Source organism: Schistocerca nitens, chromosome 9 (genome assembly GCF_023898315.1).
Source record: "Schistocerca nitens isolate TAMUIC-IGC-003100 chromosome 9, iqSchNite1.1, whole genome shotgun sequence".
In the NCBI taxonomy this organism is placed as follows: Eukaryota; Metazoa; Arthropoda; class Insecta; order Orthoptera; family Acrididae; genus Schistocerca; species Schistocerca nitens.
In genome coordinates, this window is record NC_064622.1 from 481,862,200 (window position 1) to 481,880,396 (window position 18,197).

At 38.0% G+C, this 18,197-nt stretch overlaps 1 protein-coding gene across 1 annotated transcript in view; it reads left to right on the forward strand.

The window, feature by feature from the left end:
• Nucleotides 1-18,197, forward strand: part of LOC126204368 (protein qui-1-like) — a 396,210-nt gene that overhangs the window by 244,645 nt on the left and 133,368 nt on the right. Inside the window, exon 16 of the mRNA XM_049938742.1 lies at nt 11,410-11,603. Within this exon, the coding sequence (XP_049794699.1) occupies nt 11,410-11,603 (194 nt within the window). The remainder of the gene's footprint in view (nt 1-11,409; nt 11,604-18,197) is intronic.

Below are 18,197 nucleotides of genomic sequence, written 5' to 3' on the forward strand. Positions count from 1 at the left end.
TTCTTTAAACTGAAAACTGATGTACATGACTGAATCATAACATTTATGTCCCATACCATTCTATTTATTTATCTCAGTAGTTAGTTTGAGTACACTGTCCACAATTAGCTCTTCTGTAAAGTTCATTAAATTATAACTCTCCATGGATTGGATCTAAAATATCTGTTTCAAGAAATTCTGGTACTAACTTTGGGCCGGCCACTGTGGCTGAGCAGTTCTAGGCGCTTCAGTCCAGAACCGCGCTGCTGCTACTGCGGTCACAGGTTTGAATCCTGCCTCGGGCATGGATGTGTGTGATGTCCTTAGGTTAGTTAGGTTTAAGTAGTTTTAAGTCTAGGGGATTGATGGCCTCAGATGTTAAGTCCCATAGTGCTTAGAGCCACTAACTTTGGAACAGGTAATCCAAGTAATCAACTTGCCAAATTATGACCATTCAAAATGTCATCAATTTTTAATATTCTTTATACAATATTTCGCCGTCTCATACATTCTGCTCACCAGATGGTAGAGTTTTGTCAGGACTGGCTCTCCCAAGGCTGTCAGTAATTCTAATGAAATGTTGTCTACTCCCGGGGCCTTATTTTGACTCGGGTCTTTCAGTGCTCTGTCAAACTCTTCACGCAGTATTGTATCTCCCATTTCATCTTCATCTACATCCTCTTCCATTTCCATAATATTGTCCTCACGTACATTGCCCTTGTATGGAGATTCTATATACTCCTTCCACCTTTCTGCTTTCCCTTCTTTGCTTAGAACTGGGTTTCCATCTGAGCTCTTGATATTCATGCAAGTGGTTCTCTTTTCTCCAAAGGTCTCTTTAATTTTCCTGTAGGCAGTATCTATCTTACCCCTAGTGAGATAAGCCTCTACTTCCTTACATTTGTCCTCTAGCCATCCCTAATTAGCCATTTTGCACTTCCTGTCGATCTCATTTTTGAGATGTTTGTATTCCTTTTTGCCTGCTTCATTTAATGCATTTTTATATTTTCTCCTTTCATCAATTAAATTCAGTAATTCTTCTGTTACCCATGGATTTCTACTAGCCCTCGTCGTTTTACCTACTAGATCCTCTGCTGCCTTCACTACTTCATCTCTCAAAGCTACCCATTCCTCTTCTACTGTATTTCTTTCCCCCATTCCTGTCAATTGTTCCCTTATGCTCTCCCTGAAACTCTGTACAACCTCTGGTTCTTTCAGTTTATCCAGGTCCCATCTCCTTAAATTCCCACCTTTTTTCAGTTTCTTCAGTTTTAATCTATAGCTCATAACCAATAGATTGTGGTCAGAGTCCACATCTGCCGCTGGAAATGTCTTACAATTTAAAACCTGGTTCCTAAATCTCTGTCTTGCCATTACGTAATCTATCTGATACCATCCAGTATCTCCAGGCTTCTTCCATGTATACAACCTTCTTTTATGATTCTTGAACCAAGTGTTAGCTATGATTAAGTTGTGCTCTGTGCAAAATTCTATCAGGCGGCTTCCACTTTCATTTCTTAGCCCCAATCCATATTCACCTACTACATTCCCTTCTCTCCCTTTTCCTACTACCGAATTCCATTCACACATGGCTATGAAATTTTCGTCTCCCTTCACTATCTGAATAATTTCTTTTATTTCATCATACATTTCTTCAATTTCTTCGTCATCTGCAGAGCTAGTTGGCATATAAACTTGTACTGCTGTAATAGGCATGGGTTTCGTGTCTATCTTGGCGACAATAATGTGTTTACTATGCTGTTGGTAGTAGCTTACCCGCACTCCTATTTTTTTATTCATTATTAAACCGACTCCTGCATTACTCATTTGATTTTCTATTTATAACCCTGTATCCGCCTGACCAAAAGTCTTGTTCCTCCTGCCAGTGAACTTCACTAATTCCTACTATATCTGACTTTAACCTATCCATTTCCCTTTTTAAATTTTCTGACCTACCTGCTCGATTAAGGGATCTGACATTCCGCGCTCCAATCTGTAGAACGCCAGTTTTCTTTCTCCTGATAATGACGTCCTCCTGAGTAGTCCACGCTCAGAGATCCAAATGGGGGACTATTTTACCTCCGGAATATTTTACCCAACAGGATGCCATCATCATTTAACCATACAGTAAATCTGCATGCCCTCAGGAAAAATTACGGCTGTAGTTTCCCCTTGCTTTCAGCCATTCGCAGTACCAGCACAGCAAGGCCGATTTGGTTAGTGTTACAAGGCCAGATCAGTCAATCATCCAGACTGTTGCCCCTGCAACTACTGAAAAGGCTGCTGCCCCTCTTCAGGAACCACATGTTTGTCTGGCCTCTCAACAGATACCCCTCCGTTGTGGTTGCACCTACGGTACGGCTATCTGTATCGCTGAGGCACACAAGCCGCCCCACCAATGGCAAGGTCCATGGTTCTTGGGGAGGGGGGGGGGGGGGGACATGCTTTCTCTAAATCTAAAAATGCTAGAAATGTAGGTTTGCCTTTCCTTAGTCTTTCTTCTAAGATAAGTCGTAAGGTCAGTATTGCCTCACGTGTTCCAATATTTCTATGGAATCCAAACTGATCTTCCTCGAGGTTGGCTTCTTTCAAATTTTCCATTCGTCTGTAAAGAATTCATGTTAGTATTTGGCAGCTGTGACTTATTAAACTGATAATTCAGTAATTTTCACATCTGTCAACACCTGCTTTCTTTGGGATTGGAATTATTATATTCTTCTTGAAGTCTGAGAGTATTTCGCCTGTCTCATACATCTTGCTCACCAGATAGTAGAGTTTTGTCAGGACTGGCTCTCCCAAGGCTGTCAGTAGTTCTAATGGAATGTTGTCTACTCCCGGGGATTTGTTTCAACTTAGGTCTCTCAGTGCTCTGTCAAACTCTTCACGCAGTATCATATCTCCCATTTCATCTTCATCTACCTTCTCTTCCATTTCCATAATATTGTCCTTAAGAACATCGCCCCTGTATAGACCCTCTATATAGTCCTTCCACCTTTCTGCTTTTCCTTCTTTGCTTATAACTGGGTTTTCATCTGAGCTCTTGATATTCATACAAGTGGTTCACTTTTCTCCAAAGGTCTCTTTAATTTTCCTGTAGGCAGTATCCATCTTACCCTAGTGATATATGCCTCTATATCCTTACATTTCTGCTCTATCCATCCCTGCTTAACCATTTTGCACTTCCTGTCGATCTCAGTTTTTATACATTTGTATTCCTTTTTGCCTGCTTCATTTACTGCATTTTTATAATTTCTCCTTTCATCAATTAAATTCAATATCTCTTCTGTTACACAAGGATTTCTAGTAGCCCTTGTCTTTTTACCTACTTGATCCTCTGCTGCCTTCATTATTTCATCTCTTAAAGCTACCCATTCTTCTTCTACTGTATTTCTTTCCCGCGTTCTTGTTATCATTCCCTAATGCTCTCTCTGAAACTCTGTACAACCTCTGGTTCTTTCAGTTTATCCAGGTCCCATCTTCTTAAATTCCCACCTTTTTGCAGTTTCTTCAGTTGTAATCTACAGTTCATAACCAATAGATTACGGTCAGAGTCCACATCAGCCCCTGGGAATATCCTACAATATAAAACCTGGTTCCTAAATCTCTGTCTTACCATTATATAATCTATCTGATACCTTCTAGTATATATGATATATAGTATATATGGTATATAAATATAAATGTAGTGGTATCTAAAAAACAAACATTGCTAGCAAAAATCTCAAAAAGTTCTTACTTACTTACTTCCAATTTTTACATGATATATTCTAATAAATATTGTGACTGACATAGGCTATATATTTCTTTAAACAATAATTTACAGGTTTTCAGTTAAAATCGACTGTGAGAAAGAAAATGCTGTTCTGTGAAAATGTGCTGTTTTGTTTTCTTCCTGATCAGTTTTATCTGCTGTGGCAGGTCATTTAAACATTAGACAAATTGTCTCTCCCATATATATACTTACTCCTTATAAATAATCTTAAACAAAGATTGTTTACTCAACTATGTACTGCTTTGCTTTTCTCCTTGCAGTCTGTTTTAACAGAAAACAAGAAAGTTGTATTTGTGGCTTATCAACTTATGATTAGAATACTAATATGGAACCAGAATCATCCAAAAATTCATAATCTGACTCATTTGCAGATTAAAATTATGCAAAATATTGTGATTGCAGCTACTATTTTCACGGATCCAGCAGCAGAAGAGGTCTTTCACAATATGTGTACCATTGATTCCAACTGATTTACCCCAATTTTAAGTAACTTGAATTCCCAACCAAGCTTTCATTCACAATAACAGTAAACAAGGTTAGAGAGGAAAGAAGAGATGGACAGTGGAGGGGGGGGGGGGTTTGAATGGACATAGAGAGGGTGAAGGAGGAGATGGACAGTGAGACAGGTGATGAAGAGGTGGACAGAGATAGGGGGAGGAGAGGATGGACAGAGAGAGAGAAGAGGAGGAGATTAGGTTGTTTGTTTGATTCCCTTACATATTTAGTAACTGCGAAGCATTGCCGGGTTTGCTAATATGATATAAATTGATTTCATCAGACATAATTTCAGTACAAATCGTATCACTGACACATAAATTGATATTATAATAGTCATGCAAAAACATGACAAAATAAAAGATCATTATTTTAAAATAACATTTGAAATCTTATAACTTAAGTAAAAATTATACATACAAAAAATATAGCTTGTCTGTATCTGTGTACCACATGAGAATGAACCATGACTCAAAACATCTAGCTGTTAATAAAAAAAAAGCAGATCTCGTGGATTATTATAAGAACAGCATGCATTTTGTGCAGACTAGAGGATTTTTCAATACTTACGTTAATGGAGTTTCACATTTTGACTACAGCTTGTGTTCTAACTTACGCAGAGCTTTCTCTTTCCAAAACAAGATATTTTAAACCCAGGAGCTGCGCATCCATTATCCTTGATTTTGTTGTTTCAAGAGGAAATCAGATTCATAAATTTTTCCATACTTTCTTCCCATAATTCTCTCTGTAAGTGTTACAATCAAGGCATTGTGTATGATTCTGTGATACACCATCTTTTCTTCCCCTCATATTTGTACCTGAATTATTAGTGCATCTCATTGTTAGAATTTTGAATGTCACAGAGAGAAATTGTGACTAGTGGTTGTTGGGTCTGAAAACAAATTGGCAAAAGCTTTTGCACTATGTCCTTCAATATTTGTAGGAAATTTTACTGTGGAAAATAATCCAAAGCTCTGCTAAAACTGTTTCCAGCTGCTTTATGAAACTCAGGATACATCCTGCTGGTGGCCTGTAAACTGTCAATACTATGAGCTTGTATGTTTCCCAATCCATTACTGTGGCACAGTACTCAAAGAGCAGTTCAACACAACCTTTCTTTCTCTGACAGGTTTGGGACTTAAGTCAATTTTTGTAGATTTTCTCCCTTTAGTCTTACTAGTTCTGCAGCAGCATGATATTATCTTGTGTCCATCAAGATGAATCTGTTTGATTTCAGGGATTTCCACCTGATGTTCTGATATAAAATGAACAATAAGTTTGCTAGGAATCCATCTGCCATTTCATTTTTTCTGTATGGTTGTAAGTAGTCCGTTCTTTTTATTAATGGGTTCTCTGATGTTGGAAGAATCTAAATGCATTTTCTTTACTACACATGGGTTTGGTCAAGCTGTAGTATTTTATTTTGCTAATAGCTGTTTCAGCTTGTGGCGCTGTTCTCTCTCGGCTTGATGGCGATGGGTGTCCCAGTCGAGATGACGTGGAATGGTGACCATCGATCATGACAATGCCAATCTGTAACTATAGAGAAAAAAAAAAAAAAAAAAAAGAAAACTCCTCACATGGTTTGGTTATTTTGAGATACTGTACCTCAAAATGAAATCACTGTCTCGATGGAGCAGCACGCCGGAGTGTGTGCGCCGCCCGTACTTGTAATGAAAGCAACTGTGTTCATTGCCTATTGATCTTCTTCTCTTATAAATGTAGCAACTGCACCACTCGATAACGTGATGCTTCCACTGACCTGAAATAACCAAAAGTCCCTTGAGTGTTCGCAACAGAACCTTTAGTTATGCTTCCTGACTATAGTTCTTATGCCCGGTTTGAGAATGGTTATTCAAACATAAACAAATAGTGTCTTGAATCATTATTCCATCACCCAAGCTGAGGCCACATTATGAATTTTGTGAGGACGTTAGGTTCTTATCCCTTCATCAAGGCATCGCTACATCGCGTCTTCAACAACTGCACGACGTAACTCCAGACATAACATAACCTTTTCTGTCACATATGTCAAAATCCCATTATTTGTCTAATGGTAAAGATGATCCTACTTTAGTCCGACTTTTGTCTAATATATCCAGGCTATATTGTAAAACATTAAACTTCAAGTCCATTTTAAAACAATCTAGAAGTGCCTAACATGCCTACTACTTTTGCAGAATACAAGAGAGAAGTGAAGTTAACATCTCCATTGCCAAGTTACATTGTAGTCACAGCAAACTTACAGCTTGATGCACCTACAAATTTCTTCTATATCTTTGGTCAATTTATGGCCTGGGCTTTAACCTTCGTAAATAATAATTTCTGAATTCTTTCTTTAAAGTTTTGGTTTTGTATCACATGGTATTCTTTCATTCAGTACTTTCTTTATGATAATCATTACTATTTATATAACATCCCTCTTAATCAAACTGACAGGAGTGTAAATTTTGTTGTCAGTAGCTGTTGTCACTGTCAGGATGACTAATTTTGCTATTTCTTTTGCAACAAAAGGGTGGTTATTATGGGTTCTATATTTGGGTTGTTACAAGCTGTAACTACATTTACTCCACTGCTCCACCTTTCAGATGAATTTTCCCAAAACATGGCCTATGTAATAGACCGGAAATCTCTTCAATAGGAAGGACACTGTCTTGATCAGACTGGATCCTTGTGACAAGTAGTCACACAAACAGCATCTTACCAGAAGCATTCAGATGTGAACAATGCCTAGGCTGATATGAACAAGTGACTGTTGATGCCTCAATCACGTTCATGTGTGAATGTTTCCCTCTCATGAGTAATTTTCCTCGCTTTGAATTAAAACATTAGACAGAATGCTTCCTCCAGCATTTATCATACTGTTCAAAGAGTGACACAATCTTCTTACTACTGTGAGCAGCTATTCTCAGTAATGTTTCTGATCTCATCTTCAACTGCATGATTAAAGCTACGGTCCAAACTTTTGTCTGCATCTCTCCTATTGTTAAGTTAATTATTAATTTTTCAAGATTCCTCATCAAAGAGATTAAATGGCAGATAATAGTCCTAAAACCTGCAGTAGGCATAAAATACTAGTTACACAATAATCACTCCTCAAGGAATTATATCCCAGTTCTTACAGTCTCCTCAAATGACTTCTAACTGGCAATAAAGCATTCTTGGTCTGCTTAAAATGTTTCGCATGAAAACATCTGTTCACTCATTGGTTGAACTTTCTTGTGTACCGAAATAGTGTGAGATTTAAGTGGCTAATAAATACAAGACTGGTAATGGGTAAACCTCAGCTTTCCTGTGACTTCCATGTACTAGTTTAGGTGCACGTATAATTGTTATGAATTAGCTTTGTGTAAAGTTATTACTTTGTGTACTGTGGAAATGTATTTAGCTAGGACATTAAGTCAGGTGTCATTGTGAAGAACTTGTGAAGCACTATTAGATCACAAAGTGACATAAAAAAATATTTACCAGAATATAAGTGAAATTTGGCATTAAATTGAAAATTACAAAATAATTCAAGGTGTCATTCCATATGACTCATGAATATGCTCAGAATTATAAAAAAACGCAAGTCAGAGGAAAGCTCATGTTGAAAAAAAAAAAAAAAAAAGCCTCAAAAGACCAGTGCTGAGCAATTTTGAGAGCTACACAAGCACTGAAAATGAAATGAAATGTGGTGCCAAGTGATTAATGTAATTATCCAATTGGGTGTAAGCAGCCAGTGACAGTCCAAACTTGTGATTTATCTATTTTGTGACAATCATACCACTCTGTGTAATTACTTAATTAAAGAATGGAAAATGAACAGTTATGAAAAGGGTAGATTGCTACTCACCATAAAAATGATGCACTGAGTTACAGACAGGCACAATGAAAAAACTGTTACACACTGAGCTTTAGGCCAAAGCCTTCTTCAGAAAAGAAAGGAAAACACATACACATTCATTTATTTATATACATGGTAATTTTTTCCACTGACTTGCCCAGTACCTGCAGCCTCCAGTGGTCAGAGTTAGGGTAAACACTTTGAAACAAGGTGTCTTGTTGTTTCAGGTAGTGTGCAGAGATGATTTTGACATTGCTCATAACATTGATCATGTTTATGAGATGGTATTCATTTTGTACACTTTTGCATATCTGCAGCAACTTACAAGCATGCTCCTCAGTTTAGATGCTTTTCATGGAATTGATATGAATTTCCATTGTCTTGGTTTAAGGTGCATTTTGAAATATCTAATTCTGTAGGCATTTCTTACATAGCACTTGGTAGAACATTTTTTCTCAGTGTATATCAGATCTCAAAAGCAACCACTTGCAAGATTCACTGTTGTGTGTGCCTCACAGGTCGTATCTGAGTTTTTAAAAGTTCCAAACAGCTGTTACAGCTTCCTTCTTTCTCATCTAAATTTTCTCTCCCATGCACATGACAATACTAAGAAACATACTTCAGTAGTAGCAAAACATTTACATGAAATGAAACACCATGTTTTATTACACAAATATCATTATCCTTCAAGTTCACCATAAAGACATCCTTAAGTCATGCACACATTCTCGATAAATAATACCTGAGACAATAACCTGATTGCTTTGTAAAATATATATATATATATATATATATATATATATATATATATATATATATATATATATATATATATATATATATATATATATATATATATATATATATATATATATATATATATAGACACACGAGAAAATTAAATCCTTTTTCAAGATCCATCTAAGGATACATATTTGGCAAAAACAAGTTTCTCGAGTTGGAGACTGCTGACCACCACTATTCCTCTACTAACATAAGCTCCAACTATTCAATGTAGGGTAGAAAATTATTACTGGTAGCATGAATAGTTTAACTGATCCATTTTCATCTACAGCTGCACAATGTGCAAGAGATATTTGGGTTTTTATGTTAATATTAACAGTTTTACATATAATATACCTTTGTACATAATAAAGCTAAAAACAAAGATGGTGTAACTTACCAAACGAAAGCGTTGGTATGTTGATAGAGACAATAACAAACACAAACACACACACAAATTTCAAGCTTTCGCAACCCATGGTTGCTTCATCAGGAAAGAGGGAAGGAGAGGGAAAGACGAAAGGATGTAGGTTTTAAGGGAGAGGGTAAGGAGTCAATCCAGTCCTGGGAGCAGAAAGACTTACCTTAGCGGGAAAAAGGGACAGGTATACACTCACACACACACACATATCCAACTGCACATATACAGACACAAGCAGACATAATAACACATACTAATATATCAATTAATGATGAATACTTAAATAAATGTTGTTACGATATATACAGAGAGATAAAATACAAATGTTCTTCTCAATGAGACTACATTGGGTTAACACAGAAAAATTTAGTTTTTTAGGTATTCAATTACTGTATAAAAGCAGTGATCAACCAAGTATGACTTCAGTTTAGATTTGAAGTGACCAGTGTTTTGTATGTGTTTAATGGTATCTGGTAAGGCATTGTATAGTTTGATACTAGGATGGATAAGGCCGTTTTGAAATAACTTTGTGTTGGCACTTTGAACATGTACATCCAATTTTTGTCTTGTATCATAGCTGTGTATTGTGTGAATTTGAGTGATTAGTGGCCTTCTTGTATGTAAGTTTAGCCTTAAATACATTATATTTTCAAGTATATATATGCAAGGAAGTGGCAGGATCATCCTTTTTTGAAACAATGGTCTGCATGATTTGCGGTTATCTACCCCTTCCATTATTCTTATAATTTTTTTTTCTTTTTTTTAAATTTTGAATGTTTTGATGGCTTCTCCAGAATTTCCCCACAACATAATCCCATACTGGAAGTGAGAGTGTACAACTGCATAATATACACACTGAAGCGTGTTGTAGCTGGTACAATTTTTATAATGTTGTAACACAAAACAAGAAGTACTTAATTTTTTGCTCATTTGCTCAATAAGTGCTTTCATTTCAAGTTGTGTTGTAGATGAAGTCCAAGAAATTTGGTACAGGCTCTTTTGGCAATTGTCTGTCCATATAGCTCTAGATTGGGTGATATCAGATTTTTTGTTTGTGCTGTGTGTATATCCATAGCTACAGTTTTTTTCAGTGTTTATTATTAAGTCACTGTCATCAAAGTAACATGTTAGCCTGTCAGTGGCTTCTTTTATGTTCTTTACAAGAGTTTCTTCTGAGTTTCCTGTAATTAGAACACTCGTATCATCAGTAAATTGAAATATTTTACTGCTGTCATTGCTTATGTTTAGGTCATGAGGATGGTAAAAATATATATCTCAACCTCTGAAGAACATGCATATTCTCTTGTATAAAGCTCACCCAGGCATATAGGGATCTATATGAATGGATTGTTATTCACCTAGTTGCTCAGAGGATGTCCATGAGGTCTACTATATTCAAACACTGTTTATTGTTCTCATTTCACTTTGAAACAAGTCGACACTCCAGAGAAGTGCCTCAAGAAAGTACTTCGTAACACTTAAATTTATGTTTAGCATTACCAGTTTCACTTTGTTAGAAGCATTTTTCTTAATACTGCCAGTATGCATTGTATACATTCTCTGCTTTGGCCATCATCAGATAATTTTTACATAAATTACAAAAGTTGTCTATTTCAACTCTTTTTTTCTTTGGACCTTACTGTCCATAACCACCTGAAATTCCAAAATAGTTTATGGCACTATCATCCCATATAATTTCTGTATTGTTTTACAAACAGTTTTTTGTTTAGTTAAATTTGGTTCATGGCAAATCTGTTTTCTATTGTGTTAAGGACAAACATGTTGTTAATTTTAGCATATGTCATTTGTAACATCATATCCAAAATTTCCCTTTAAAGAAAGGTTCTTTAGCTTCTGTCTTTCTTTTACAAAACTCCTCAGTGGATGAGCAATCTGTGATCATTACAATGAAATTTTTAACTATTCTTATGGCATTACTCATATCTAAAGCCAATATTGCATAATTAAAATGTTGGATAATTCAGTCCTACGGGATATATGTTCATTTTTATACTAATCTAAAGTTCAGGACATACAAGTTGCAAAAAATTATGCTTGTGGGCAACCAATCAGTGAACAGTTAGTAAAACCTGAACAATCTGATCATCAGATGTCATTTTTCTATCTGTGCAGGGCCACCAAGCAACAATAACAGCAGTGGCAGCCATGATGGACAGCCGGCGTGTAGTGACTGCTGACAGACAGGGGATTCTTGCAGTGTGGCTCGCAGACAATGCAACTCTGCTTCACTCCTGTGGAGGCCCGAGCCAGTGTTTGGCGATAACTAACTCCATGAAGTATGTTGTATGTGGAAATGGAGATACAAGGTAAGGTAGGGGTTTATAATTGCGTTTTTTAAGTATTTTCTGGACCTTTGTGTAATAGCATAAAGTATGCACAGGCAAGGCATCCAGATACTATTAATGTGTCCATTGTCTGCCAGCTGCTGTGAAATACATGCAGAATGTACTTTCCACTGTAAAACCATGTGAGGGTTCCTTTATATTCCATTAGCTTATGGAGTGTGGAAAGAATGACAGCTTTATACGCATCTGTATGTACATTAATTAGTGTAATCTTGTCTTTGCAATACCTGTGAGAGTGATACTGTTGTATCCGTAATTGGAGAAACAACAAATAATGATTGGCACGAGTTCCACATTCTGTTTATTGCCAACAGTTTCACAATACTAACACAACTTGGTGTTTGATCGAGAGCAGCGACTGGGCTGCAGAGTCAAAGTCCGGTATGGTAAACAGTTGTAGCACAATGTAGCGTCATTCCTGGGTGCGACGTCGACGTAGCAAGTAGGTAGCCCAACACGAGACTGCCAGGCGTGGTGACGTACACGGCTATATAGGGCGAGTGGTGGAGGAATATGCCCGCTGTAACCGAGTCCTCTTGTCATGTCCTGTTATGACTGGCGGCGTGGCCTCACGTAACTATCTCTCGGGAGGATGCTGGCCGAGATTGCCGTGACAGTGCAGAGGCACTCAGTGTGTGAGGCCCGCACCTGCACTGTACAGCTGTGCAGAGCTGTGCATAAGCGGGGCGTGCCGGCCGTTGGCTGTATGACGTAAAGACCACGGCCACACAGCTGCAGGCGCCACGGTGTGGGCATTGAGTATACCACAGATACATTAGAAGGTTGTAGTATATTCCTAGACTCTTCCCTAAACACTGGTTCTTGAAACTTTGTAAGTAGACTTTCATGGCAAGTTGACACCAATCTTTGACATCTGTTAGTTCAGGTGTCTCAACATTTCTGTGGTACACTCCTATTGCTCAGACAAACATGTCACCATTCGTGCTGAAGTGTTTCAAGAGCACTCTCCTGTGCTAGACTGTTTCCATTTTTGCCAGTATCCTACCAATGAACTGAAGCCTGCCATCAGTTTTACCTATGACTAAGATTACATTGTTATTATATTTGGTATCCCCACAAACTGTTACTCCCAGAGCCATCATAGACTCCTAGAGTCATCATATGAAGCTGGTTCTTGAAACTTTGTTAACATTTGTTCTCAGGATAGTTTCTGTCCATCTTCAAGAGTTACTCCCAGGCATTTGTGTGAGTTGACCAATCTCAGTTTTGATTCATTAATGTTGTAGTCATAGGATAAGTTTGTATGTTTTGTGAGGTATACAGTTTTATATTACTGAACTTTTTAATGCAAATAGCCAAGTTTTGAAATCATATCAAGATCTGACTGAATTTGAGGGGTAGTCAGAAACTTCTAATTATCACCTCGCTAACTGAAGCCATGACCTTGGAACTTAGAGAAAATGTTAGCCCTTCTCTACATTTTCACCTTTCGATGCAATCGATTTTTATCAATGCTGGATGTCTCGGTATAAACTTTGATTGCAGAGGTCTGTATTTTGCTTGTTCAGCACACTTTACATCTCAAAATTTATCACCTCATTGAAATTCTTGAAATGTCGGCCACACAGTGGTTTCTTCATTCAAGTTAAGAGGAGGAGGTCACTGGATACTGTGTCAGGAGAATACAGGGATGCGTCAAAATTTGATAGCCCAAATAAACAACATATGTATCTGCTTTGCAACTATATCTTGTGCATAATGAGCTGAGTCATTGCCAAGAAGTGAGAACACTTTCTCGCACAGCTTTTCATAACATGTCGTATGTACAGCCTCCTGTAACCTAGTTAGAGATTTTGGTAGTGTGCTCATGTGGTGGATCCATGTGTTTCCTTTCCTTTCTTTACTCCTTTGCCTTGGGATCATACTGATACACCCAGCACTCATCCATGGTGATCAGTAAACTATGGATGTTATTTGAATTGGCCCTGCACAGCAGCATCACTTTTGCTGCTGTCTCAGATTTTTGAACGTGCGTGAACAGTTGTGGTACCCATTGTGTGGTGAGTTCCATTTGTTTGAAATATCGTGCAAGATCTTGAAAACTGAACCTCGACTATCACTTTCCCACTACCTCCTTGATTTTGCCACACCAATTTTGAGCACCAGGGCTTCTGCTTCTCTTTTTTTTTCCTGTTGTTCACAGAGGGATAGTTTGCCACTTTGTTTTTTCTCATTAATACATGTTTGGCCATACTGGAAGCATCTGTGTCACCTACTCACTGGGTCTTATATTACTGCACTGTCACCAAACACCTAGTGTAGCCAGATGTCCCAACTTTTAGACACTACAAAAAAATTCAAAATATAGTATGTATTCACTTTAAAAAATGAGCAAGTGCATGAAAGTTCCAAAATGAGGTTATGAAGGCACTGTTAGCAGTAAACAAGAATGATATAATATTGTGTGCCAGGAAGTCATGGTCAGGGTATGAATTAAAGGGATGCCTCAGTGCATGCCAGAACTTTATATTTTGAAAACACTCAGCTGTACGCCTTCCACTGTTGTAGCTTTAGCATCACACAGCTGTTTCTTGAACAGTGTTTCAACTCCTCCTCCTTCATCTCTCTTACCCACTGACTGGTCTACATCTACATCTACACTCTGCGAACCACTGTGAACTGCATGGCAGAGGGTGTGTCCCATGGTACAACTTATTAGGGTTTCTTCCCATGCCATTCACTTATGGATCACAGGAAGAATGATTGTCTGAATGCCTCTGTGTGTACTGTAATTATTCTAATCATATCTTCGCAAACTGTATGTCCGTGCTGCATAGGGGATTCTAGTATATTCCTAGAGTCATCATATGAATCTGGTTCTTGAAACTTTATTAACTTTCGTTCTCAGGATAGTTTCTGTCTATCTTCAAGAGTCTTCCAGTTAAGTTCCTTCAGTATCTCTGTGACACTCTCCCACAGATCAAACAAACCTGTGACCATTCATGCTGCTCTTCTCTGTATACATTCGATATCCCTTGTTCTCCATATTTGGTGTGGGTCCCATGTACTTGAGTAATATTCTAAAACTGGACACATGAGTGATTTCTAAGCAATCTCCTTTGTAGACTGATTGCTCTTCCCTTCTATTCTAGCAATAAACCAAAGTTTACCTATGACAGAACCTATGTGATCATTCCATTTCGTGTGCCTACAAAGTGCTACACCCAGGTATTTGTAGAAGTTGGTCGATTCCAACTGTGACATTGATATTATATTCTTAGAACAGTACACTTTTTTCTTTATTTTGTGAAGTGCGTAAGTTTACATTTCTGAATATTTAAAGTAAGTTGCCAATCTTTGCACCAGATCTTATCAAGATCTGACTGAATATTTATGCAGCTTCTTTCAGATAGTATTTCATTATAGATAACTATGTCATCTGCAAAAAGTGTGAGGATACTATTAATATTGTCTGCAAGGTTATTAATATACAACATGAAGAGCAAGGGTCCCAACACAATTTCCTGGGACACACCTGAAGTTACTTCTGCATCTGACGGTGACTCTCCATCCAAGATAACATACTGTGTCCTACTTACCAAAAAGTCCTCAATGCAGTTGTAAATTTCACTTAATACCCCCATATGATCGTACTTTTGATGACAAGTGTAGGTGTGGTAATGGTTCAAATACTTTTTGGAAATCAAGAAATATTGCATCTGTGTGACTCCTTGATCCAAAGCTTTCAGTACATAATGTGAGAAAATTGCGAGTCGGGTTTCACATGATTAGTATTTTCGGAATCCATGCTGGTTAGCATTGGGAAAGTCATTCTGTTCAAGACACCCCTTTATGTTTGAGCTCAGAAAATGTTCTAAGATTCTACAACAAATTGATATCAAGGATACTGGATGGTAGTTTTGTGGATCACTTCTACTACGCTTCTTGTAGACAGGTGTGACCTATGCTTTTTTCCAAGTACTGGGCATAGTTTTTTGTTTGAGTGATCTGCAATAGATTACAATTACAAGAGGGGCTAACTCAGGTGCAAATTCAGTAAAGACTGTGTCAGGTATTCCATTGGGCCCTGGAGATTTGTTTAATTTTAACATTTTCAACTGTTGTTCAACACCATTAGTATCATTACCTATTTCAGTTACCTTTTCAGTAGTACGAGGATTAAATTGGGGCAATTCTCCTGGGCTCTCCTTTGTAATGGAACGTTTGAAAATGGAGCTAAGCATCTGAGTTTTGCTTTCCTACCCTCATACAAACTTTGGGGTCACTAACAGCCTTTACATATGACCAGAACTTCTTTGAATTTTGTGAAAGAATATTTGACAATATTCTGCTGTAGTAACGATTGAGGGCTTCATGCATTACTTTGTTGACAGCCAAACATGTTCCATTCACCATCTTTCTGTCTATAGTCCTACGTTTTACTTTACACATATTATGCAGCAGTTTCTGTTTCTTTCGAAGTTTCTTTATGGTGACTGTGTGCCATGGAGGTTCCCTCCCATTATGAACTGTTCTACTGGGTACACATCTATCCAGTGTATGGTTGACTACTGTTTCAAGCTGGAGCTGTTCCTCTACATGTTCCTGCTCTGTGCTGAAAGTTTCAAGTTCCTCATTGAGATATGACACTACTGACTGTTTCATCTAGTTTACTGAACATATATGTTCATCTGCTTGTTCTAGTTGTACTTTGTGCTTGGGTAATCATTATTGCCACAACTTCATCATGGTTACTGATACCAGTTTTGATGTGGACAGCCTCAAAGAGGCCAGGTCTATTTGTTGTCATTAGATCCAATATAATTCCATCACGAATGGCGTTCCTAACTACCTGTTCTAGTTAGTTTTCAGAGAAGGAATTTAGTAATGTTTCACAGGATATCCTATCATGCTCACCACTAATAAAACTGTAATTTTCCCAATTAATTGTTGGATGATTAAAGCTTCAACCACTGATTACAATATGATTGGCTAACTTATGTACAAGTGAACTGAGGCTTTCTCTAAAGTTTTTGGTTACATCAGTAGATGAGTCCAGTGGGCGATAGAAAGGTTCAGTAATCATTTTATGCCCACCACTGATTCTGAGTCTTGACCAAACAATCTCACATGCAGCTTCAGTTTCTGTTGTGGTGGGTTGGAGTTGCTTGTCTCCTGTGACAAATACACCATCTCCATTTTCCACTTGCCTACCCTTCCGGTATACACTTAAATTTTTCCCGAAAATCTTACTACTTTCAACTTCAGGTTTCAACAAACTTTCTGTGCCTAGTATTGTGTGTGCTTCACTGCTTTTCATGTACACTTCAAACTCTGGCACTTTGTTGTGAATACTTGAGTAGTTACCCTTTAGGATTTTGATACTCTCACTGGTGGCAGGCACTTCTTTCGATCTTACACTAATACTGCTGGGTTTCCTACAGCTATCATTATCTGGAGTGGATGGAGCATCACCTAATCTAAAAAGTCCTTGTGTGCACCAACATACAGTCAGCTACCTGAGTAGAAGACTGACATATAGTGCACAATAGATCCATTTAGGGGGACCCTTACAGTTCTCAACTGTATGGTGCAAGTCTAGCAAATTGCAGCCTAGCTTGTCATAGAACCTTCACAGTTTCTGGTTTATTCCTTCCACTTGATTCAGAACCAAATGGCCATGATCAGTTCTGGGGACAATGTTGCAAATTGTGTTCTTCATTGAAACTCCATACACAAGGGTAGTCTTTTCAACTTTCTCTGCCATTCACTGGAATGACCCAAGTATAACCTCAGAGCCCAGACAACAGGCATCATTTGTTCCAACGCATGCCACAATCTGCAGTTGGTTGCATCTGTTCCCTCAATGGCTGCTGGAATAGCCTCTACAACATGTTGAATGAGGCCTCAAGGTATACATACTGAGTGCACCTGGTGTCCTGTCCTGTCCCTTGCTGCCATTTCTCTGAGGGGTACCATTGTTTGCTGTAGTTCTGAACTGCTGATGATTAATAGACCCCTGCCATTTTGTGTTTGCATCCTCTTGATGTGGTACAAAACAGATGAAGAGAGTCTCATTGCCTCACTTTCATTATCAGTGAATGACAGCACCTCGAACCTGTCGGTTAGGGGGATCGGTACAACACCTTGAGTCCTCTCTGTTACCCGTCCACCCTGTACAAGACATCTAGATGTACCATTGACATGTCATTCACAGTCAAGTGGGTGAGTAATGACAGATCCTATACTTTCCACAGAGCAGACAGGATCAACAGGAGAGGATAGTACTTTAGGTATCTCTTGTACCAGTATCACAGGTACATGACTCTATGAAGCTCTTCCAGCACACGGATTCACAGCAGCTTGTTCGAAGTAGTTGGGGTGATTTGCAACTGCTTGCAAACATCAACCAACTCATTCTCCATTTGAGAACAGTGTTCACTGTGGGGCTGCATTTTGGCTGGTGCAGTACATTACAAGGCAGTGAATAAATAACTTTAAATTAAGCTTGCTGATTATCTTTTAATCAGTTCACTAAAAAAGTTGCTAATTCCCTATAAGAATGCAATCAAATGTACAAAATGAGATTTCTGC